Below are 26,409 nucleotides of genomic sequence, written 5' to 3' on the forward strand. Positions count from 1 at the left end.
CCATCACGTGCCACTTCTACGAATGGACCTTGGGAATCAGATCTCGGACTTGGCGATGTTGGACCTCGGTAATAGGACCTGCAAGACAACGGAGTGGCGGGGTTAGGGTCCCCCTGGGTGGACTCCGACGTTCAAATTAGTAGAATAAATGCAAGTAATAATAATTGTGAGAGCTGTAAAGCTTGATCATACTTGGTGAGAACTCTTGTCTTTTATATGCAGACCCGTTATGGTGTACCCGAGATAAACCCGTGATGAGCGAGGACACGACTCCCGAGGATCTCGGTCAAGTTGGAACGGGTCCTGCAGCTCGGCCCGAATTTTTAGGCCTCCGCTCCAGATTGTAGACTTGGCATGTGTCAGTCTCTCAAGCGATCCACGTGGCGAGTAAGACTATTGGCGCATAAGGGCATTTTGGTAATTTTAGGTGGTGCCACATCAATATGACTCGCTAACATATAATCCTAAAATGATGGGCTAGTTTTGCACATAAATGAAAAACAAAACAATTACGATACAAAATGGAAATAAAGAAATGATATTTAAAAAAAAAATAGAAAACCAAAACACAAGAGAAATGCATAAGTAAAAAAAATATAAAAGCCTTTTTGTAAATGTAATTTTTAATACAAAAAATTATAAAAAATATTTATTTAATCTAAAAATAAATATAAATTCTATACTACATTTAAACAAATATAAATGTGTGTTTGATTGTATTAATTCTAGGTAATATTGCCTTGAAAACAAAACCATCTCACCCCCTTGGAAAATGAATTCCATGGAAAGAAGTTTTAAATGATTGTACCATACATATTTTTCTATAAAAAAATTAAGAATGTTTAATTAATTTTCATAAAAATTACATATTTTTCATGAAAAATGTGTGCAGTTAAACACACTCTAAATATAAATTTTCTTATTCATAAACTAAGTTTTACTAATTAGAAACAAATAATAAATTTAAAAAAAAATTTCATCTCTATTCTTTTTATGAATGAAAATATATTGTTGATATTTTTTTAATATTACAAAATAATTTCGAAACATTTATAAAATTATAGAATTTTGATAAAAAAATATTTTAAAAACTTCAAAACGAGGCCCTAAAACGTTTTCACGAATTATGGACGGTGGGAACTTGTTATTTGTTCTAAAAATAATGATTTTAATTCCAAAATAGTGAAAGGAATGGAACCCACCGGGTGTGATTGGAAATTTGACCGACAAGCGGAAGGGCCAGAGGTATGACGTGGGCCGTTGGCAACCGCAGAGGCAATCGCAGTGGGCCTCAAGCATATTTTCTCCTCTCTCTGTATCTTAACACAACCAGTCTCTCAGACTCACCAGATTCAAACCGGACATTGATTCCAGTTTCCTACAGTGATGGAGGAGTGCTCGACGGGGCCTTCCGTGCCGGCGGTGAAGCTGGAGGTCAGAACTCCACCGCATGTTGATCCGGTTGATGTAGGTCCACCGTCTTCGGCGGAGACGGACAAGGACTATTCGTGCCCGATTTGTATGCAGATCATCAAGGACGCGTTCCTCACGGCGTGCGGTCACAGCTTCTGCTACCTCTGCATCGTCACTCACCTCCGCAACAAGAGCGATTGCCCTTGCTGTGGCCGTTACCTCACCAATAACCAGCTGTTCCCTAATTTCCTCCTCGACAAGGTGGGTTTGTTTAACGTTTCTCTGATTTCCTTTGTTTTAGTGATAGTCGTTTATGCACTGATTATGGATGAATTCGCAATTATAATTTGTGCTTTAGTTGTCGAGAAAAGTGAAAATGAGAAAGAAAATGAGGCTGCTTGTCCTATGCTCAAACCTTATCTTACCTATGAGGCTACAGATAGGGAAAAACACAGAAGGTGGAAACACAATTATGATACTCTGTGTAATATGCGGTAATGATTTGTGATTGTGGTTTACTTGGTTATAAATATGTTTGTGTGCAAATACGTGTATCGGCAACGGAATGGAGGGTATTTGAATCTATCTGATTGATTAAGATGATTGGCCTGTGCGGACTTAGCCCTCCATGAATGAATTATATATAATGATGTCAGATAGGGTAGTCCGGTGTTGATGTCTTAAGTTTGATTTAAAGTTGCAGTTTGATTCCCACCGTCAATGGTTTGTATTATAATTGTGTGCTTATTGGATTAAATGTGACATAGGTTGACTTTCTTGAGAAAAGAAAATTTTTAATGAGTGTCTATTGTGATATGTTGTCTTGTTGTAATTATCACTTATCAATTGCCAAAGAAGCAAAAAAGAACAGTCACTTCTTTATTATAAAAGGAAAATTTTTATTACCGTTATTGTAGAAAATTGTTGTATGCTATAGATCTACATGAACATGGTACAGGATACCAAATATGAAATTTAGTCTCCTTCCAAACTTTTGATGTGCCTTGTCATTTTTTACAATTGCCATTATGATAATTGGTTTGATTGTTTTTGTTTCTCTTTTGGGGGTTTTTTTGGGGGGGGGGGGGGGGTGGATGGGGATATTAATCCAAGGAGAATTGCCATTAGAAGACTAATCGGCTTGCCTCCTATACGTTCTAATTTTCATCTCGTATTCTAATATTATAGTCATTTTGCTGCTGCTTACTGAATTTGATGAATCACAGAGTTGTCTTTCAGCTGTAATTTGTCTATGTGTTTTAGTATTCTGGCATTAGGTTTGATTTATTTCCTCGACAACGATTTGTTTCTTGAAATTATTTGTTTGACAATGATTTGTATCTTGAAATTATCTTCTTCAAAATGCAGCTTATTGTTATACGGTTTCTCTGTACCACATTTGTAGCTATTGAAGAAGATATCTGCTCACCAAAAATTGAACACTGCATCCCCTGTAGAACAATTTTGTCAGGCGTTGCAACAGGTCAGTTTTCATTTCACATTTTGTGAAATTCTGGCAGCATTTTGCTATTTCCCATTTATTTGATTATGTAGATGTACATTTCTGTAAAACAATTTATATAGAAAATCTGGTTAATTTAGAAGTTATGCAATCAAGGAAAATTGTATATTTTCTTTCTGCCCCAGATGAACTGTTTGCATCACTGCATTTGCTCTATAGTTGCTGGAAAAGCATTTGCACTCCCAACAGAGATTGAGAATACTTGTAACATTCAGGCAGGATTGAAATATATATGTGGTGCCCCCAATAGACACCAAAAATGATTGGAGGCACTGGTTCTTTATGCCATCTTTGAGGATGTCATAAATCGTCAAGATAAAGCACCTCCAAGTGCAGTCCAACTTTGTAGCAAACATCTGCTTGCTGTGTTTGCATGCACAACTAAGTATGAACTGGTGCTGTCAGATGAATCTGTAGGCCATATGTTATTATTTAGAGTATTCTTTTAAGGATGCTCATGGAATGAGACACTATTCGCATGTTGAAACTTCACGGGCAAACATCCATGTTTCCGTGCACAATCAAGTACGAACTGTTTCCATCAGATGAATCTGAAGGCCTTATATTTAGGGTATTCCTGTAAGGATGCTCATGAAATGACACATTATTTGCATGTTGAAACTTTCTCATATTTGGAAAACTATTCTTTCTTCCCAAGATAATTTTCAGAAGATTGTTACAGTCCATGCTGGATATGATCTGACTAAACTTATTTTGTTTTTCTAAGTAATTGAACATGTAGCTAGAAACAATATAAATTACGATCACCATGGCATACTTCATATAAAGGAATAGCTAAAACAACTTCGTGAGCACTAACTATGCTATTCATTGTGATTACTTTTGATTATTATGAAGAAAGTTCAAATAGATTTCCTTTTTTCCTTTTTTTCTCTTTTTGCTGGGGCAAATAGAATTTATTGTTCATGTACAACTGTTTACTTTTTTGACTGAAATTGGGTTTCAGTCTTCCTAGGTAGTAAAGAAGGAACCTGCTTGTGACTCCATGACTACAGTTTCTACTACGTCAGATTACTTTTTAATGTAAACAAATATAATGTAAGTCTTACTTTTGGTCCTTAGACAGGGCTGTGAGGTGTCAGTTAAGGAGATAGATGCTCTTCTGCCACTGCTTGCAGAGAAAAAGAGAAAATTAGAGCAAGAAGAAGCTGAGAGAAATATGCAAATCTTATTGGACTTCTTGCACTGCCTAAGGAAACAGAAGGTTGATGAGCTAAATGAGGTTTGTAACTTAAATACATATTGATGTCTTATCCACTCTACATCTATGCAATCTTTTCTTTATCTTTGTTTGTTTTTAAATTTTCCTTATTTCTTTATTTTTTTCATACTTTTTATTGAATTGAGAGATGCTTTGTTAGCCTTATGTGTTTTAAATATGGATTTTGAGATTTAGTTTATAGAGGTCCTGCTCTTTGTAATCTCCATAACTGATAATTTATTCTCTACTAGGAGTGGAATGGGTCATACATGAATTTTAGCTTGACAATTATTTTTGGCTATGGCCATGCTTCTATGAGAGGCCCTTATAACTCATTTCGTACCCAAGAGTCTCTAAAGTTTTTCTTGGTCTTTCTCTATCATTTTTGCTAAAAACTCATTCCACCTCATCCACTCTTCTCACAAGAGCCTTTGTTGGTTTTCTTTTTCTCATCTAACTAGACAATCTTAGTTGTGTCTTGTGTATTTTATTTTCAGTAGGAGTAGGATCGCAAATGTGCCGAGCCGTTCGTGAGCGACTCAATGTTTGACTTGGCAAAAATTCGTTTATTACGATAAACGAGCTGAGTTTGAGTCTAAATTTGAAATTCGATTTGTAAACGAGCTGAGCTTGAGCTGAGTAAAACTTGTCTTATTAAAGCTTGCGAACATTTTCGATTAGAGACTTGTGAACATGCTTGATTAGAAGTTCGTGAATAGCTCGTAAATAGACTTGTTTATAAATACATTAATAAATTTATTTGTAATTTTATAAATATATTGTTTAACATAAAATTATCAAACTTTAAGTTATGGTGAACAATATTATGTTTATTGTAATTTGAAGTTATTATTAGTTGATTATCATGTTGATGTTATATTTGTTGATTATTAGGTTTGATTAAAAGTTATTATTTATTGATTATTTGCATATTAAATTTTCAAAAATATTTTTAGTGAATTCGAGCTTAAGCTTGAGCTTGTGCTTGCCAGAAGCTTGTCAAGCTCGAGCTCGGTTCATGTGAGTTGAGCTTGAGCTTGGAAGTTGACACGTGAGTTGAGCCTAGGCTTAGCTCAGCTGAGCTTGATTTGATTGCAACTTTAAATAGGAGTCACTCTGATTTTATTACCAATAATCTCATTTTTAAATTTACATTTTCTTGTTTGACTACACATCTATTGTAGCATTTTATCTCCATATTCTCATATTTTGCACATGTTGGTATTTACTGCCCAACACAACATTCTACACTATGTAACAAAGCTGGTCTTATAGCCATTTTATAAAATTTTCCTTTTAGATTTTGTTGAAATCTTACTTTCACATAAATGACATGCACACTTTTCCATTTTAACCATCTTCTCCTAATTCTCTATGGGAACATCCTTAGCAATCTTTCAACTTTTTTGGACAATTGATCCAAGATATCTGAATTGGTCTTTTCTTGGGGTGACTTGTTCTTCAAGTTTTATCATAAATTCATTTGCACTTGTATTTTTACTAAACACATTCCATATATTCAATTTTTCATCTGCTAAACTTAAAAATGTAGATTCTAATGCATTCTTCTATATCTTGAACTTAGTAATCATGCCTTATTTTGTCTCATCTACCAAGATGATATCATCTGCAAATTGCATACATTAAGACAGCTATGCCTGGAAATGTTTAGTGAGTTCATTGTGTACTAAGGTGTCACGAGCCTAAGGGCATAGCTGTAATAAACCTATAAGGGCATAACTATAACTGTAATAAACATACAATAGCATGTGTACTTTGCAGTTACCGCTTATGAGGATTGTACCTAGCCGATTACACTAATAAGCCGAGGGTGATAGCCTATAAAAGGCATTGTAAAAGAGGATGGGAACTATCAATGAAAGCATTCGGTTCTTTCCTTCTAAATATTCTTTCCCTCACTCTTTTTCTCCCTCTCTTCTTTCAAATTCTCCTTCCAATTTCTCTCTAAATCTACGACTGTCTTAGAATTATCCAAGTCCTTGATTCGAGAGTTGACAATTGGTATTAGATTCAGCGATCCTCGACGGTGTTTCTGAGATTGGAAGCGTGGTGGATTGTGAGCAGACGATGATGAAAGGGATGAGACTCAAACAATTGGAGTTGAGAATGGAAGCGCTGGAGTTTGGAATGACTCATACACGCGAAGCTATCACTTAGAGCAGGGAAGATGTAGCTGCAATCAGAGATGGAACGCTGGAGGAATTGGCGGCATCTCATGAGGATATGCAGCGGGAATTGGAGAGGCATAGGGACGCGATGGATCAGTTTGGCCAAAGGATCAACAACATGTTCAACATGCTGTCGTCCCTACCACAATTCCGCTTGCCTTCGAAATTTCCCCCTTGATCTAGAGTTGGACTGAATTCAACTGGATTTGGCATACTTCTGAGGCCTCCAGGGGAAACAGAGTCAGAGGGGGTGCTAGGAATGGAGCCGGACCTTCAGGTAATGGATTTCAATTCCCAATCTGGCTAGGTTGGAGATACCGTTGTTTGACGGATCCAGACTAAGGTGGTGGATCTGCCGGTGTGAACGTTTTTTCCAATACTACAATGTGGCTGAGCTATAATGAATTACCTTGCCAACACCCTATCTCAATGATACGACTGATTCTTGGTTCCAAGGGTGGTTCAGGTCTAGAGGGATTGGGGTGGAGATGGATTGACTTTGCAGAAGAGTTGTGTAAGAGATTTGGAGAAAAGAATATGACAGACGTAATAGAAGAGTTCAATAAACTCAAACAAGTGGGGGTTGTCACAGAGTATCTAGAAAAGTTTGAGGAGTTAGGAGCTTTAATGTGGAATGCTCAGCTAACACTTATTGAACAATACTTTGTGTCTAGCTTTCCAGCTTTATTAGTGAACTTAAAGACGAGTTGAGATCAATGGTTAAGATGATGATGCCAAACACCATTAGGCAGGCAGTAGAGAAGGCTCGACTACAAGAATTAATGTTGGAAGCGATTTACTAGAGAATCAGGGCTCCCTCTCGGGCGGTTCCCCTAATTAGTCTACCTCCTAGTGGAAACACTAAGGAGTTAGGAGTAGCAGTGACTTCAGGCCTGCCAAGAGGAAATCAGCAGGCTCTGACCATCAGAAACCCCACTATGAAGCAGAGGAGGCAAATGAGGTTGTGCTACAAATGTGGGCACTCCTACAGCCCCGGCCATCGATGTTGAAGGCAATTGTTGAACATGGAAGAAGGTGAGGAGAAGATAGTCGAGAGGAGCAAGAGGATAATGGGGAGGCTGTGGAAGAGACCCCTCAACATGACCCTGTTGATGAAGGGGGGCAAATTTCATTTCATGCACTCAAGGGGGGACTAGCGGGTAAAATCATTAAAGTGGAAGGTTGGGTAGGGAAGAGGAAGATCATGGTGCTGATTGACAGTGGCAGCACCCACAACTTCCTCAATGAAGCAACTGCCATTGAATTGGGGTGCACACTCATGGCTACTACTCCCCTCTCAGTAACAGTAGCTAACGAAAGTAAGATGTATAGCCATTATAAAAGTGTGGGGTTCAAATGGCTGATGCAGGGGGAGGAGTTCTCTACAGACTTGAGAATTCTGGAGCTAGGAGGTTGTGATATAGTCCTAGGGGTGGATTGGATGAGGACAGTAAGCCCTTTGACCCTCGACTTAAACAAATTGGAAGTCATTCTGGATTTGAAAGAAAAGAAGTTGACATTAAGTGGTAGCCTAGATGTAGAAGAACGTAAGGTGATCACGGGTAAAAGGCTGCAAAGGCCCCTATCTAAGGGGAAGGGGCAGATATCTCAGATGTTCTCCATCCGAGCTATGGAGATGGATGAGGGAGAACATGAGGGCCCTCCAGTCACTGACCTCTTTGCAAAGGTAACTTACCCTACTGAATTACATTCGTTACTCTTAGAATTCAAAGACCTATTTGTTGAACCACGCACATTGCTCCCAAACCAACTTTTCAACCATTCCATCCCCTTGAGACCCAATTTAGAGCTAGTTAATATACGAGCCTACCGTTACTCGCCTTCCCAAAAGGTTGAAATTGAAAATCAAGTAAAAAGCATGCTTAGTGCTTCAATCATTCAGCCTAGCCAGAGTTCCTTTGCATCTCTCGTACTTCTTGTCAAAAAGGAGGACGACACCTGGCACTTTTGCATAGATTATAGTCAACTAAATGACCTCATTGTGAAAAATAAATTTCCCATTCCTTTGATTGAAGACCTGCTAGATGAATTAAATGGGGCTCCCATCTTCACTAAATTTGACCTACGCGTGGGGTATCATCAAATTAGGATGAACCTTGCAGACATACCAAAAACAACCTTTAGAACCCACTAGGGCCTCTATGAGTTTAGGGTGATGCCATTTGGGCTCACCAATACCCCAACCACTTTCTAGGCTCTAATGAACCATCTATTTGCCCCCTCAATTAAGGAAATTTATATTGGTCTTCTTTGATGACATTTTGGTTTACAACCCCAACCTCAAACAACACATAATCCACCTTAAAACCACTGTTGAAATCTTGAAAACCAACCAATCATATTTGAAACCCTCAAAGTGCTCCTTTGCAAAGAGTGAGGTGGAATATCTAGGGTATATTATCTCGGGTCAAGGAGTCAGCATAGACCCCAAGAAAATTGAAGCCATCTTGGAATGGCCTAGGCCTTCATCCATACGGGAGTTGAGGGGATTCCTAGGGCTAATTGGGTATTACAGGAGGTTTATACAACATTATGGGGTAATCAGTAAGGCCTTGATCGAGTTACCCAAAAAGACAACTTCAAATGGAATCCCCAAGCTGAGGCTGCTTTCATTATACTTAAGAGGGCAATGACACAAGCTCGGGTTCTGGCCCTACTTGATTTCTCTAAGCCTTTTGTGATTGAAATAGATGCGTGTGACATTGGGGTGGGAGCAATATTGATACAGGAAGGGAGACCCTTAGCCTACATCAGTCAGGCATTGGCTGCTAAGCATCGAGGAATGAGTGTGTATGAAAAGGAATTGTTAGCCATGATCATAGCCATTGATAAGTGGAGGCACTACTTGGAGGGAACTCCATTCATCATAAGGACAGATCATGAAAGCCTAAGGCACATTCTACATCAGAGATTGCATACACAGCTACAAAGAAAGGGGCTATCAAAATTATTGGACTTGGATTATGTAATACAATATAGAAAGGGCAAAGAGAATATAGTGGCAAATACCCTATCTAGAAGAGAAGAAGAAGGGGCGTGTGAAGCCATTACAGCTGTGGTGCCTGATTGGGTCAAAGATGTAATTGAGAGCTATGATAAATCCGAGTGGATTAAGTCCCTATAGACTCAACTAGCAGTCAAGCATACTAATGCACAGGGGTATTCTATCTCCAATGGTCTGATCAGATTTAAAGGTAGATTGGTTGTGGGGGATGACAGAGAATTAAAGTCCAAGATATTGCAAGCACTACACAGCTCTCCTCGAAAAGGGCATTCGGGGGTCAGAGCTACCTATTATAGAGTCAGACAGATGTTTTTTAGGTTAGGGCTTAAAAAAGAGGTGACGGATTTTGTGGCAGCTTGCATGACTTGTCAACGATGCAAGCATGAACAAGTGGCTTACTTGGGGTTGTTACAACCATTGGCTATATCGGAGCAGGCCTGGGAGGAGATTTCCATGGACTTTATTGAAGGCTTACCCAAGTTTGAAGGTAAGAACGTGATCTTGGTAGTGGTTGACATGCTGACGAAGTTTGCTCACTTCATCAGCCTCACACACGCCTTCACAGCCCAGGAAGTTGCTCGGGTGTTCCTTGATACGTGGCTAAGGTGCATGGGATCCCCAAATCCGTTTCAGATTGAGACAAAGTATTTACAAGCCATTTCTAGCAAGAGCAGTTCAAGGACCTAGGGGTAGGGCTACATATGTCGTCCGCATACCACCCTGAGTTAGATGGTCAAACTGAGAGGGTCAACTAGTGCTTGGAGTCCTATTTGAGGTGTATGTGTTTTGCAAGGCCTAAGAGTTGGGGAAGGTGGCTATCCCTAGCACAATGGTGGTATAACATGAGCTACCACAACTCAATCAAGAAGACCCCTTTCAAGGCTTTATTTGGATATAAGACCTTAACATTGCCTACTGTAACTGACTTCCAAGAGACAAACCACTGTGGCAGGATATTTGAAAAGTAGGAAGGAGATGCTCACTATACTCAAGAAAGAGTTGACTACAACTAATAACAGAATGAAACAAAATGTCAATTGAAAGAGGAGTGACTGGAGTTTCAATGTGGGGGACCAGGTCTTTTTGAAGTAAAGAGGTTTTTGCAGCACTCCTTTTCTACCACAACCCCATCCAAGCTAAGCCTAAAATATTTTGGACCTTTTCTCATAACTGAATGGGTGGGCAAAGTGGCCTACAGACTGCAATTGCCTACGGGCATGGAAAGCCACTTGGTGTTTCATGTGTCTCTCCTGAAGAAGTATGTGGGACCTAATGCTACTATTAGCCCTAACTTACCGCTAGTGAATGAAGACGTAGAAGTGGAAGTGGAGCCACAAGCTATCATAGACAGAAGGGTAATCCATTAGGGGCCCTTACCCTTAATTCAAGTGTTGGTACAGTGGTCTCATTGACACCCTGAGAACACCACTTGGGAATACCTACCACAGTTGCTGAAATAGTTTCCATGAGTTGCTCAATTACTTACCTTCCTTGGGGACAAGGAAGATTTCAAGGGGAGGGGACTGTCATGAGCCTAAGGGTATAATTGTAATAAACCTATAAGGGCATAATTGTAACTGTAATAAACTTACAATAGCATGTGTACTTTGCGGTTACCGCTTATGAGGATTGTACCTAGCCGGTTACACCAATAAGCTGAGGGTGATAGGCTATAAAAGGCATTGTAAAAGAGGATGGGAACTAGCAATGAAAGCATTCGGTTCTTTCCTTCTAAATATTCTTTCCCTCTCTCTTTCTCCCTCTCTTCTTTCAAATTCTCTCTCCAATTTCTCTCTAAATCTACGACTCTCTCAGAATTGTCCAAGTCTCTAATCCGAGACTTGACATAAGGGAGAAGAGATAAGTGCTTAATCATTTTTGATGTAGATGGATAACTCTTTTCACTAGAAACAATTAAATGTTTTGATGATTGATGCATCTCTGTTTCTTGTTTAGATACAAAATGACCTCCAGTTTATTAAGGAGGACATAAATGCAGTGGAGAGACATAGAATTGACTTGTATCGGGCAAGGGACAGGTATTCAGTGAAGCTGCGAATGCTTCCTGATGATTCTACATCAGCAAAAGCTTGGTCTTCATCAGTAGACAAAAATAATGGCAATCTTATTTCCAGTTCTTGTAATGCAAAAGGAGGTATGGGTATGGGAAGTCTTCAGTACAAGAAAGTGGATGGAAAGGTTCAAGTAAGCACTACTGCTCCCCAGCGAAAGGATAGTCTGAGTGGACTGGGTTCGGAACATTTGAGTCAATCTGGCCTTGCTGTTGCAAAGAAAAAGCGTGTGCAGGCACAGGTTAGCGCTCGTTCTTTCCTTCTATTGATAAATCTGATTATTATTATTATTTTTATTTTCTGAAAAGTGTCAAGTTGGGTTAATAATCTTATCTGGGCTTCATTTGTTGGTCTTCTTCCACATGACTGATGTACTGTTAGCAGGTAATGAATCAGCAGTTTTCCTGCTGGATCATGAAATTGAGCGTGCATTAGTTTTTATATACAATATAAACCAAAAGAATCAATCTCAAGAGCTTTATGCCACACTATTTTTTTGCCATTTGGGTTCAGAAGCGGGTAAGGGCCACTATACTGTCTCCTATTTTTGAAGAATGGAGAGAACATGCTGTTGTCTACTTAATGAGTAATTTAGTCAAATTAATCCATCTCAAACAAAGCCTTCTTTCTGTTACATGTGTTTGTCCATATGAGCTGTTCTTTCACCTTTTAATCCTTCTAAGAATTCCTGTTTGTGAAATCACTATGGGTGGTTCTCACAAGTGAAAATTTTTGGAACTGATGGTGATCTATGCATGCACATGTCTGGTGCTGTGAAACTAAATATCCTGATCTTTTTTAGTCGTCTATATGTTAATTACTAACTGTTGGGATTTTCCTTTTTCCTAATGTACGATAGTTCAATGACCTACAAGAATGTTACTTACAAAAGCGACGTCAGCCGGCAAACAAGCCAGATAAGCAGGAAGAAGGGGATAAAGATGTCATATATAGGGAAGGTTATACTGCTGGTCTTTCTGAATTTCAATCTGTGTTGACTACCTTCTCGCAATACAGGTATGATTTTCAATCCTTACTTTATTAGAAGATTTTGTGAAACTTTTATTTACTTTCAACTTATAGCTTATTTGCAATTTTTGAATTTATATGAACAGTCGACTTAGGGTCATTGCGGAACTTAGGCATGAGGATCTTTTTCATTCTGCCAATATTGTATCAAGGTAAGATAAGTGTTTTACATGTTAAGATTATGCCAAAGTTTTCAAAGTTGGGTCTATATTTTTATTTGTAGACTTTGCTGAATGGAATACAATTTGACTACAATTTGACCCCATTCTGAATATGTGCTAGAGTACTTTTTAAATATAAAGACATAGGTAATCCTACAGGTTTGGACTCTTTTGTGGAGAAACAACGCGTCTTGTTGAATAGGAGAATTTAGTGAGGTTTAGCCTCTTTTTATTAAGATTTATAGTATGAATGTACAATAATTAAGGCTAAAATTACTCCTAAAATTAAGGCCTAGTTGTCTACTTGTCTACCAATCATAGTTAGTCTAATAGCTAATTGACAGCTAATCCAACACTCCCCCTCAAGCTGGAGCATATAGGTCATATGTACCAAGCTTGTTACAAATGAAACTAATACGAGGACATCGAAGAGACTTAGTGAAGATGTCTGTCGGTTGATCGGCTAAATTGACAAAACTAGTGGCAATACATTCGGATAGAATCTTTTCTTGCATGAAATGACAGTCAATTTCTTTGAGTTTGGTCCTCTCTTGAAAGACTGGATTCGAGGCTATATGCAAGGCGACTTGATTATTGCAAATTAATTTCATTTGTGTCACCTTGCCATATTTTAATTCTTGAAGCAATTATTTAATCCATATAAGTTCACATGTTGCCAAGTCCATAACACAGTATTCTGCTTCGACACTAGACCTAGCAACCACATCCTGCTTCTTACTCTTTCAAGATACCAAGTTGCCACCAATTAGAATATAGTACTCAGAAGTAGAGTGTCTATCTGAAGGAGATCTTGCCCAATCGGCATCAGAATACCCAATCCACCCGGGTATGGCCTTTATCTTCATATAACAATCCCTATCCTGGTGCGCCTTTGATATATCTGAGAATGCGAATGGCGGCATCCCAATGACTGTCACATGGACATTGCAGAAATTGACTAACCACGCTCATAGCAAAAGAGATGTCTGGACGAGTGATAGTGAGGTAGTTTAGCTTTCCAACAAGTCTGCAATATCTACTAGGATCAGATAATAGCTCCCCCTGTCTCGGTAAGAGCTTGATATTCGGGTCCATGGGAGTATCAATCGATCTACAATCAAGCATGACAGTCTCCTCAAGAATGTCTAAGGCATATTTCTTTTGTGAAATAACTATGCCACTTGTGGACTGGGCCACTTCAATGCTAAGAAAATATTTTAATTTTCCCAAATCTTTAGTCTAAAAATGGTTGTAGAGATGTGTCTTCAGTTGAAGGATGCTATCCTATTCATTTCCAGTGATGACAATATCGTCCACATAAACCACTAGATAAATGTATTGACTATTGGATGATTGGTGATAAAAAACAGAGTGGTTGGCCTCACTGCAAATCATACCAAATTCTTGAATAACTGTATTAAACCATCCAAACCAAGTTCGCGGAGATTGTTTTAGCCCATAAAGAGAGCGGCGAAGTTTGCATACTAATCCAGACTCCCCCTGAGCAACAAAGCCGGGCAGTTGCTTCATATAAGCTTCCTCTTGAAGATCACTATGAAGAAAAACATTCTTAATATCTAGCTGATAGAGAGACCAATGGTTCATTGTAGTAATGGATAAAAACAAGCACACGGAGGCAATCATAGCTACTAGAGAAAAAGTGTCATTGTAATCCAATCCAAAAATTTGAGTGTAGCGTTTGGCAACCAGACGTGTCTTAAGGTGATCAACCTTCCCATTAGAATCGACTTTCACAGTATAGACCCAGCGGCAACCAACAATAGATTTACCAAGAGGAAGAGAAGCCAATTCCCAAGTGCCACTAGAATGTAAAGCATCTATCTCATCAACCATAGCCTGGCGCCACCCTAGATTTGAAAGTGCTTCACTGGTAATTTTAGGAAGAGTAATAGAAGATAAAGTAAACACAAAAGTATAATAGGGGGAAGCGAAGCGATGATAGCTAAGTAAGGTGTATATGGGGTGAGGGTTGCGAGTAGAGCATATACCTTTTCGAGTGGCAATGGGTTTAGGAGAAGGGTTAACATTTGGCTCAGAAGCAACTGGTTGGTTTAAGGCAGGTGAAGATGTCGGAGCATGAGGTGAGTTATCAGGTTCTTCGTCAGCAGCCGCAAGAGGATGTGGATGGCGATGATAAACCTAAAGGGGACGTTCAGGGACAGTAGGAGCAGTATTGAAGGAAGGAGAACAAAGGTAAGGAGTGGGAAGAATCTCAGAAATTGGACGACTCTCGACAGGAGAGGAGAGAAAGAAGGGAGATGCCTCAAAAAAGGTAACATTAGCAAAGATGAAATAACGTTGGTGATCAGGAGAGCGACACCGATAGCCTTTCTGAAGTTGTGAGTAACCAAGGAAAATGCACTTGACAGCTTTGGCTGAAAGTTTGGGACGATCAGGGGTCATGTCATGAGCGAAACAAGTGCACCCAAAAACACGAAGTGGAAAGAGATAAAGACTTTGAGCAGGGAAAAGGATAGAGTGAGAGACCTCATGTTGTAAGACGGAGGAAGACATCTGGTTAATGAGATAACATGTAGTGAGAACAACATCAGCCCAAAAATGAAAAGGAGCATGACTATGCAATAAAAGAATGTGAGCGGTTTCAATCAAATGACAATTTTTGCGCTTAATAACACCATTTTTCCGGAGTGTATAGGCGCATGAGGATTGATGTAAAATACCCTTAGAAGCCATGAAAGTAGTGAAAGGAGCTGGGAAATATTCTCTAGCATTGTCACTACGAAAGGCACAGATAGAAACATTAAATTGAGTTTGAATTTTAGCACATAAGTCCTTAAATATAGTAAATAACTCTGAACGGTTTTCCAGTTAAAACACCCAAGTACATCGAGAGTAATCGTCGATGAAAGTGACAAAGTACCGAAAACCTAAAACAAAAGGAACATGACAAGGACCCCAAATATCACTATGGACAAGTTCAAAAGGGGAAGTAGCCCAATTATTGACACGTTTTGGAAACGAAGTACGAGACTGTTTTCCAAGTTGATATGACTCATAATTTAAAGTGGAAATAGTGGAAAGACACAGGTCCATTTTTTGTAATTTGGATAGACTCGGATGTCCCAAACTATTATGAAGAGTTGGAGATTCAGTAGAAATGCAGGCTGCTGGTGAAGATGGCTTGTCGAGATAATAAAGTCTATGTGACTCACGTCTGACGCCAATCATCTATCCTGTACCTCGGTCTTGTGCGACAACAGAATCAACAAAAAAGGTTATGGAACAATAAAGAGTATGTGCTAGTTTACTAACAGAAGCAAGATTAAAAGGGCTTCTGAGAACATATAAAACATAATCTAAAGGTAACGAAGGGAGTGGTCGTGCTTGACCAATGCCTATAGCCAAATGTTTTGGAACCATTGGCAAGAGTAACAGTTGGCAAATAGGAAGAAGTAGAAAGAGAGGAAAAGAGACTTGGGTTACCAGATGGATGATCAGTTGCACCAAAATAAAAAACCCACGGTCCAGGAGTGGTAGGTCGAGTAACACAAGCAATAGAGTTACCAGTGTGCACCACATAAGTAGTGGATGACGACATAGTCTGTTTAGATGCTTGATACTGAAAATAGTCCTCGTAATCACTTCCAGTCAAAACAAGGCAAAGAGAAGAATGATCCTCAAAAGGTGCTGATGGGGAATTGATTGCGACAGACTGAGCCACATTAGCAGCACGTGGTGGTCGACCATGTAGTTTGTGGCACCATTTAGTTTGTGGCACCATTCTCGAAGATGGCCCCACCTATGACAGTAACTGCATTTAGGATGGTTACCTTGTTGTGAGTTACCGCCTCAGTTGTTCCCTTGTTCTCTTCTACCAAAGGTTTATGACGCCAAGACGGAGGAATCGACTTGAGAGCCATCGATGACTGAAGACGAGGAAGATTCCCGAAGAAGTCTAGCAAAGGCATCTTCTAGTGTCAGAATAGTGGGACTGGATAATATTTGATCTCGAACTGAAGTAAGGTCAGATTGAATGGCAGTCAATCCTAAAACCATAAAATCTTATCTCGTTGTTGTAACTGTTCTTTTGCAGTATAACTGTTCTTTTGCTTTTGACTCCTCACAAATTAAAAATCTGGCTTATTCTTCAAAGGCTGAGAACATAGAAGTTTTGGGGCGGTAAAGGCTGAGGATGTCAATAATAGCAGAAGATCTAAAAGAAGTGGCTAGATTTGAAGGTTGATGGCTAGCGAGAGATGGCAGCAACAACAGATCTGGTCCAGATCTAAAGGTTAGTGGCTACGGCTTCCTGCAGTAAATGCGATCGGAGGTCGGATCTAGGCAGATGGAGGGTGGAAACGATTGGATCTGGGCGGAAGAGCTAGTGACGATCGTGAGATCTGGGATCTAACGAAGGCTTCGAGGTGTTGTGACAAGAGGATGACGGTCGTGGGGGCTGCGGCGGCGAACGGTGACGATAGTTGCTGGTTGTGGCACTGTGGCGGAGAATAGCGATGCCGATCGTGGGTTGCAGCGCTGTGGCAGAGAACAACGATGGTGGTCGCATGTGAAGTAGGATCAACAACGATGCTCGGACGAGATCTCTTTTACATTCAACAGATCCAGACGAGATTTGACGGAATCTCTTTAGCGAGGGGCTGGAGGTAGCTATAGCGGTGTCGGAGATTGCACATTGGGGAGGAAACGACTGTTGAGCCAACTTGACATATTGAATTAATTTTAAAGTTTTGATGATTAATAAAAAGACCAATTGTGACTTATGTACAAATCGTTGTCCCCCAATTTTATTTTTAATATTTTCTATGGCTTGAAATACCAGTAAAATATCTTTATTTACTAAAACCATTTTGCAAATATAATTTAATGGAGCAAATTTATTTTTTGCACATTTTGGGTTATTAGTCAGCTAAGCCTATGGCATTAGTCAACTGAATAGAGAGCATCTCTGCATAAGCTTTTCTTTCTTGCAACATTAGTCGACTTGGCCGAGAAGTGTTTTTCAAATAGTTGACTAAACCTCCCCATAAGTCAACTCCAGATTAATCTTAGTCGACTAAAGATTCGGCATTAGTCAACTAAAGGTTCAGCTTAGTCGACTACTTGAGCCTAATGGGCAAAAAAATTTAAAAGGAAAGTAGGTCGCCCTAATGAGTATAAATACGAGTTAAGCACGGATTTAAGGGGTCTCTTAATCACATTCTAAACATTCCAAGAACCGTCAAAAGAGCTTTCAAAATCTCCATTGTCACATCCAAGATCCGCAAGGCTTGCATGCCCTATTGCATGTTCAACAACGAGCCCAAGGCAGTTGGAGGTCGAAGCGTTGAATATTGATTTTTTTCATCTCCATCAACTGAGGGTATAATCGTTTATTATTTTTTGTTGCCTTGTGATATTTTGATTTCGTGGTTTATTTGTGTCCCTGTGAGTACGATATCTGTAATATTTAAACTCTCGTGTGGTTTGTTCCGGTTTCCTAGATTCGGTGAAAATTTAGGGGTGTGTGTGTAGTTTCCAAGGTAAGTTAAGGGAAAACCTTGGTGTTGATTGGTTTAGTGGAACCCCAAGAGTGGTTGAGATCTTAGGAGAGTGGATTAGGTGTTTGTGACACACTGAACCATTATATATTGCCATGTTCAGTACTCATTCTTTATTGCTTTGATATTTGTGTTGTTGTTTGTTGTAACATAAATACAATATAAGATTAAATGAATAATCACATATATAATTAAATAAGCGAATTTTTTTTTTATAATCACTCAATTCATCTCCCCCCTTCTCGAGTGGCCATTACGTAAGGGACTAACAACGGCCACTGCTGGAAGGAAGGGGATGCATGCTGTTGGTGGAGGAGACTCACTCAGTGGAGGCTAGATCTAGGGTTTGTATGGTAGTTCTGATACCATGTTGAATCAGAGAATTTAGTGAGGTCTAGCCTCTTTCTATTAAGATTTATAGTATTAATGTACAATAATTAAGGCTAAAATTACTCCTAAAATTAAGGCCTAGTTGTATACTTGTCTATTAATCATAGCTAGTCTAATAGCTAATTGACAGCTAATCCAACACTTCTGTTAGTGCTTTGCAACCATTTTCCTGTAGCTGCTCAGTGGATTAACAGTTTTTGGAACTTGCCTTCAGATTGCTTAAATGCGTAGTCCCTTAAGTTGCTCATAGGACTTAAGAAGGTCAATCTTGAGAACCTCCTTTAAGTTGGAAGATACCTAGTTCCCGTATATGATGATTATGATTAAGACTTTGATAAGTAAATACCATTTAAGAAACTCCAAAGGGGGTAAGCCCTGTACAAAGAGAAGAAGAAACAAAAAGGGAACTGTAGAAGCCTATCGACCACATAATTCATATGTGAACAAGACAGAAGAGGATAAATATAAAGAGAATCCTCTGTTGACCCAAAAAAATAGGGAAAAACAAGGAGTGTTCCCTTAAGAAGATTAATCATGCTTCTTGTGCTTGCAAAAGCTCTTATATTTCTTTCTATTCATATGCTGCCCATTATACAAAGTGGGGTAATATTCTACACTTCTCATACTATAAGCTTTATCAATAGTGACAAGATAGAAACTGTAGCCCATATCTCTGTAGTAACACTAGACAATGCAAAAATAGAACATCACATTGGTCTTGCCACTTGATGTTGTAACAAAACATGGTCCACTATTTCCTAGATTCTTTGCACAAGTAGAACCAGTCAGCTATAGTGTCTCCTCTTCCTTCTATTAGCAACTGGGAGGATGGAACCAAGTGAAATAGTTTAGGCAAAGAAGGCCATCCTAGGTGGCGGTCTCATTTTTCAAATTGCTTTCTAGGGGAAACCACCCTCCTGGTCATATCATTGAGAACAACAAAAATTGACTGGGCAATAAAGGACTATCCTTAGTAATGACTTGGTCTTTGAGCATTCCAGAAAGACCAATCGTGGAGACAATTCTCCATCTATGGAGGCTACATGTAAATTGAGGAAACCACATTTTACCTACTTGCTTACAAGTATTAAAAATCGTTTACAATTGCGTTTTTAACCCTATTGAACACAAAAAGATTGAGGAACTCCAGAACCACCTCTAGAACCCACCCTAGCTTTGAAGAACATATGATGAAGATGGTAGAAACAATTATTTTGGAAAACAATATTTTAGGCATAAAAATAGAAATTAATACTTTTTTATTAGTTTTTTTATTTTTAATTTTTTTCCTTTATTTTTAATTTTTTTATTTCCTAGAATCCTAATTAGATTGTGATTATCTTTATAATCTTAATTAGATTGGATCATGAAATTCTAGTTAGAACAGATTTTTATTTATTAGTTGTCTATAAATAATCCTTTAGTGATGTATTATAGAGTAAACATTGATGAATAATATTGATTAATGATATTTAGTTTGGGTAATCGGGATTACTTTTGTTTATTTGATTTGGGTTCTGCATTGATTGGTGTTAAAATAAATGTAATTAGTTGTCAATTAGTTAGCTGTCAATTAGCATGTAATTAGGCCTTAATTGTAACCTTGATTATTGTATAGCCTTACTATAAATTTCAAGAGGAAGAGGTTACCAAGTTTTGTGATTTAACATGGTATCAGAGCTGATGTGAAAAAATTCTTTCCCATTGTGTTATCCCTCTAGCAGTGCCTTTCTTCTCTTTCTCATTGTGCTATCCCTTTGGTGGTGCCTTTCTTCTCAGCACCCACTGCTCTGGTGTCAACAACGTCCTCGAAGACGCGAGCTAGCTCACCACTAGTTTCGGCACCTGTGAGCTCCTTGCCTTCGCTGCCGCTTACTTAGTCTCCTGCTCCATCGTGTGGATTGTCGTTACCTACTTACAGATTGGCCGTCACCATCTCCAAGATCTGCCGCTCCAATTGTTAGCTGCCTCTGTTACTTGTTTGCGACCGACCCAAAGCAACTCAGATTTGCCATTTTGACTGCTAATCAACAGATCCACCTTGCGTCGCTGCTGTCTGCAGCTGTCTTGCCCATATCTGCCACCTACAATTGTCGGATCCTTTAGATCTGCTGCCTCTGTTACACGCTTGTGACAGAATACCAAGTGCTGCCTCACCCTCGCCATCGCATCCTAAGGTCGCCGCCACTCTCGCGTCAGTCTTGGATTCTCAAATTCGGCCGTTGCCACCCATATTCGCTACCATTGCTAGTTGCTGTCGCCCAGATCCAGCCGCCGCTGCTGCCTCTATTGCCCAGATCTAGTCGCCGCTGCCGCCACCGCCACCGCCTAGATCTGCATCGTCATCGGTTACCATTGCCTAGATCTACGCACCGCCGCCCAGCATCTGCCCAAATCTAAGGCTGGCTGCCGTTGCCTAGATTTGGCGTCAGTGTCTTTTCTGCCGCTAGTCGCCGCTACCATCATCGTTGCTAGCTGTCGCCACCATCGATTTGTCACATTGCTTTGGTCTTCCGCCTTTAGCTGGTCTCCTGTAATTGACGGTCTCTCGTGTTTTTTTTTTTTTTTGTTTCTTCAGATTTGTCATCAAGTCCAAAATTTGTCTTTGTTTATATTTGCTGTTCAGATCTAGATTATGGAGGGTCCAGCATCTTCAGTTACTTTTGGATCTAAATTTATAGGTTTCTCTTTGCCTTTTTCTTCCTCACCTATCATTTCTTCTGAAAAATTGGTTGGAAGTACCAATTATATGTCTTAGGCTGCCTCTGTTGAGTTATGGTTCATGGGTCAAGGAATGGAAGATTCAATAAGAAAGCAGATGACATTCCCGATGCTGAGAGAGCAATTTGGAAGAAGATTGATGCTGTTCTTTGCAATATGTTATGGCAGACCATTGATCCAAAACTATAGGTTATTTACAAGGCATATAAGACTTGTGTTCAGGTATGGAACAAGGCCAAATCTCTTTATACCAATGATATCCAACGTCTCTACTCTATTGTTTCCACTATCGTTCATTTGAAGCAACAAGATATGGATATGTTTGAATTTCTTGGTTGCCTAGAATCCCTGAAAGAAGAGTTCAATATTCTGTTACCAGTTGGTAATATTACAGAAGAATAGTTGCGGCAATGAGATAAATTCTTTATGGTTCTGGGATTGACTGCTATTCGATCTGAACTCGCTCCGGTCCGGAATCAAATATTATCCAGTCCCACTATTTCAACGCTAGAAGATGCCTTAACTAAACTTCTTTGGGTTTCTTCTTTGTCTTCAATCATTAATGGCTCTTAGGTTGATTCCTCTGTCTTAGGGTCACAAACTTTTGTTAGAGGAGAGCAAGGGAACAACCGAGGTGGTAACTCACAACGAGGTAACCGCCTTAAATGCAATTTCTGTCATAAGGGGGCCATCTTCGAGAACGTTGCTGCAAATTGCATGGTCGATTGCCATGCGCTGCTAATGTGGCTCAGTCTGTTGTTGCTAGCTTCCCAACATAATCTTATGAGAATCATGAGAATCGTTCTTCTCCATCTCTTGTTTTGACTGGAAGTGATTATGAGGACTACCTTTAGTATTAGGCTTTTAAACAGATTGCGCTGTCATCCATTGCTTTTGTGGTGCACACTGGTAATTCTATTGCTTGTGTTACTCGATCTACCACTCTTGGACTATTGGTTCTCGATTCTGGTGCAACCGATCATCTCTCTAGTAACCAAAGTCTCTTTTCCTTTCTCTCTACTTCTTCCTGTCTACCAATTGATACTCTTGCCAATGGTTCCAAAACATCTGCTACATGCATTGGTCAAGCACAACTGCTCCCTTTGTTACCCTTAGATTCTATTTTATATGTTCCTGGAAGTCCCTTTAGTCTTGCTTTTGTTTGTAAACTGACACGTGTTCTTATTTGTTCCATAACCTTTTTTACTGACTCTGCTGTCGTGTAAGACCAGGGTACAAGATAGATAATTGGCGTCAGGTGTGAGTTGTAGGGACTTTATTATCTCGCCAAGCCATCTTTACCAGCTGCCCGCATATCTACTGAATCTCCATCTCTTTTTCATAATCGTTTGGAACATTTGAGTCTATCCAAATTACAAAAGATGGTCCTATGTCTTTTTACTGTTTCCACTTTAAATTGTGAGTCGTGTCAGTTTGGAAAATTGTCTTGTACTTCATTTCAAAGTGTGTCAATAATCGGGTTACGTCTCTTTTTGAACTTGTCCATAGTGATGTTTGGGGTCCTTGTCATGTTCCTTCTATTTTAGGTTTTCGGTACTTTGTGACTTTCATCGATGATTACTCTCGATGTACTTGGGTGTTTTTACTAAAAAAATCATTCAGAATTATTTACTATCTTTAAGGGCTTCTGTGTTGAAATTCAAACTTAATTTAATATTTCTATTCGTATCTTTCGCAGTGACAATGCTAGAGAATATTTTTCAAATTCTTTCACTACTTTCATGACTTCCAAGGATATTTTACATCAATCATCTTGTGCCTATACACCCCAGCAAAATGGAGTTGCTGAGCGTAAAAATCGTCATTTGATTGAAACTGCTCGCACTCTTTTATTGCTTAGTCACGTTCCTTTCCATTTTTGGGCTAATGCTGTTCTCACTGCATGTTATCTCATTAACTGGATGCCTCTATTTATCATACAGCATGAGGTCCCTCACTCTATCCTTTTCCTTGCTTATCGAGCGATAGGAAGGACCAGAACAACTTACTCTGATAGGCTTACACGAACTTCTTAGGGGGTCACCTATTCTTGAGCTTCCCCAGTTCAAGCACGCTTAACCTGGGAGTTCTTTGCCTATATTTAGCCCAAAAGGTATCCACCTGGTGTTATTTCCTTCCTTACTTATTCTCGATATATACTACATTTTTCTGGGCTCTTGGGGTATTATATTTTCCCCCCACCTTGAGCACATGACGTCCTCATCATTCAACTTTACAACTAGTCCCGGATCTTCTCCCCTTTGGAGGTTGCCATTCTAGAAGTCTGCCAGAAGCCGCTTCTTGTACAGGCCCTCAAGCCCCGGCGCCACTCCTTGCCCTCATCGGATCGCCTTCACCAAGGGTTGGCTCTGATACCACCTGTAACATCCTGTATCGAGCGATAAGAAGGATCGGAACAACTTACCCTGATAGGCCTACGCGAACTTTCCAGGGTGTCACCCATTCTTAAACTTCCATAGCTTAAGCACGCTTAACCCGAGAGTTCTTTGTCTACATTCAGTCCAAAAGATATCCAGTTGGTGTTTCCTTCCTTACTTATCCTTGATATATACTACCCTTCTCTGAGCTCTTGGGGTATTACATTCTCCCCCCTTGAGCGCATAACATCTTCGTTATACGACCTTACAATTGGTCTCCGCTCTTCCCCATCCAGTCTCCCCTATCTAGTACCCCTAGCCTTGGGCTAGTACACGGTCCCTAGTCCAGTACCCCCAGCCTTTGGCTAGTACACAGTCCCAACACACGGCCTGGGTTGTGCTGATACCAACTGTAACGCCCTACTTATCAAATATACAATGAAGCTAAATACAAGCTAATCAGGTTATTTACAGCACACGGGCGTTATCGGAAACCGTTAACCAACGGAAGCACTGGATCGAACCTGTAAGCCTAACCTAAGCTTAATAAAAAGGGTTTCCACTAGATTTCCTTTACAAGCACAAGAAATGCATACGACTTTCAATACTCTAGAAAAACACAACACGTCAATATAGGTACAACTACAAGATACTCACACACACCTCTTATAATCTTGAGTATCCTAACCATTATTTACAATACATTATTTGGACAACCAGGGTACATAATGAAATAAAACCCAAAGTTAGCTGCAAAACCCTAAGCTAGCTAAGCACCACCTCTTTGCCCATGCTCGAATTGGAACCTGGATCACCTGGCACGTCTAATATACCTGGGACGTTGAATATTCTAGGGGTATGAAACACCCGGGTTAGATTATTACATCTAAGTGAGTGGTATAAGAAATGAAACTACGCATGCAAGAGCAATATACAGTTATGCCAGGAAGTATGCAGAGATAAAAACAAATATCCCCAGATCATGTCAATACAAAATCTTCCTGAGTCACCATCATCCCTGCCAGCACTCGTGTCAAACATCTCAGCCTCACCTCTAGGCTAAGCCCCACCTTTGGGCACGTGATCGTGGTCCAACCTCTCAAGCCTCACCTATAGGCACGACCCCACCTCTAGGCACGGGATTCCCCCCTCCTGATTATCGTGATGTTCCACCAAAAAATTGCCAATCATCATGCTCAAATTCTAGTCCCATCAACTAGCCACAAATACAAACATCGAGATGCGTTTAAAATGAGCAAGATATGCTCAAAGCAAGGAAACATGAGATGTAAGCCACCAACCATGACATGTATGACAAAGCAGAAGAAATATGATATGCAAGCCACAAGTCACGCACGAAAGCCGTCATGGTCAAACCCGATGCAACAAAATATAAAGGATATGCTTGAAACCAAGAAAACGTGAGACGTAAGCAACAAACCACCCATAAATGAACCCAAGTGTGATCAAAAAGAAATAAGAAGTATGCATAAATCACTCATCTTCGGGTTCGCTAGAAAGTACCGTTTACACGCAAACCGAGGCTGTTTACTATCAAAACATGAGTTTTCGTAATGTAAATGCCAAATATTTTTACATGAAAGTGTGGGTATTGAAATAAGGGTCATTGGTGCAAAATTTCAAGAAGAAAGAAGGCCGAACGCGCCCTCATGCGCCCCAGGAAGGGGCCTCACGCTCTACCATGCGCAACCCTCACTTGGCGCGTGAAGTTTATGCGCCGCCCATGTTTTCGAACAGCTTCCGATCTTCTTCGTTTTTCGGCAATAACTTGGTTGTTTTAACTCCGATTTGACCCCTGCTTTTTCCTATAGCTCCCTTTTTCAATGCTCTACAAGATTATAACAAAAAACCAGACTTACCTCGCTGTTTTGTGACTGATTTGTCCCGAACTCCAGTGAGGTGCGATTTTCCGTCGAACCTTCATATCTCCTTCATTTCTCCACCAAATTCACTCCCGTTTTTTGCAAAATCTCCCCCTCTCTTTTAAGAATAGAATTCTCACTTAGAAACCTCTCAAAATGACTTCCTTTCTCTCTCTTTGGAATGGCCGAATTCCTTCCCCTAGTAGCTTATTTATAGAGGTGCTCGGCTAATCCCATTCCGCCACATGTCCTCCTTAATCATAATTCATCATTATTCTCACCATCCTTTGCCACGTGGTGCCACAAGATTAGGCCACTTGGACTTGAGATTTGAACCTCATAATTGCTCTTCCATGTGTCCCAATCCCATAGTGCCAAGTGTTATCTAGATCATCATTACTTAGATTTGGAGATTTGGCTTCATCATGCTTACGCCGCTTGGCTCAATAGGATTTTGACACTTGTCCTTGAGATTTGCACCCTAATCATGACTTTTCTCCTCTTGTGACAAGTGGCCCTAGAAGTTTGGGCCTAATCATGACATATCAAACCTCTTGACGAATAGTTTTACGCCACGTGTCATTGGGATTTGAGCCACCATCATTGCCTTTATCTTATGGCGCTATGTGTCCCTCGAGATTTGGGCCGCCATGTATCCCCTAGGGTAGCGACGATGGATAGAGTCTTCAAAAGGTTGTGGTTGTGTGATCCAGTACCACCTCAGGAGAATGAACGTGGTGGGAACGAACTTGCTCTGATAGCCTATTCTGATAACCCGAGAATGGGGACTGGGTGGAGGCTTTTTGCCCATTGTTAGTGGATGTGATTCCTGATGGAACATCTTGTTATGTTTAGGAGCACTCT

At 39.9% G+C, this 26,409-nt stretch overlaps 1 protein-coding gene across 1 annotated transcript in view; it reads left to right on the forward strand.

The window, feature by feature from the left end:
* The first annotated feature begins 1,279 nt into the window (after window positions 1-1,279).
* The window catches only part of LOC127811378 (E3 ubiquitin-protein ligase COP1-like), a 66,873-nt gene continuing 41,743 nt past the window's right edge, over window positions 1,280-26,409 (forward strand). The window contains exons 1-6 of the mRNA XM_052351170.1: window positions 1,280-1,674; window positions 2,819-2,896; window positions 4,023-4,178; window positions 11,328-11,684; window positions 12,303-12,460; window positions 12,559-12,624. Coding sequence (XP_052207130.1) covers window positions 1,387-1,674; window positions 2,819-2,896; window positions 4,023-4,178; window positions 11,328-11,684; window positions 12,303-12,460; window positions 12,559-12,624 — 1,103 coding nt within the window. The 5' untranslated portion in view covers window positions 1,280-1,386. The remainder of the gene's footprint in view (window positions 1,675-2,818; window positions 2,897-4,022; window positions 4,179-11,327; window positions 11,685-12,302; window positions 12,461-12,558; window positions 12,625-26,409) is intronic.

This window comes from Diospyros lotus, chromosome 10 (assembly GCF_014633365.1).
Source record: "Diospyros lotus cultivar Yz01 chromosome 10, ASM1463336v1, whole genome shotgun sequence".
Lineage (NCBI taxonomy): Eukaryota > Viridiplantae > Streptophyta > Magnoliopsida > Ericales > Ebenaceae > Diospyros > Diospyros lotus.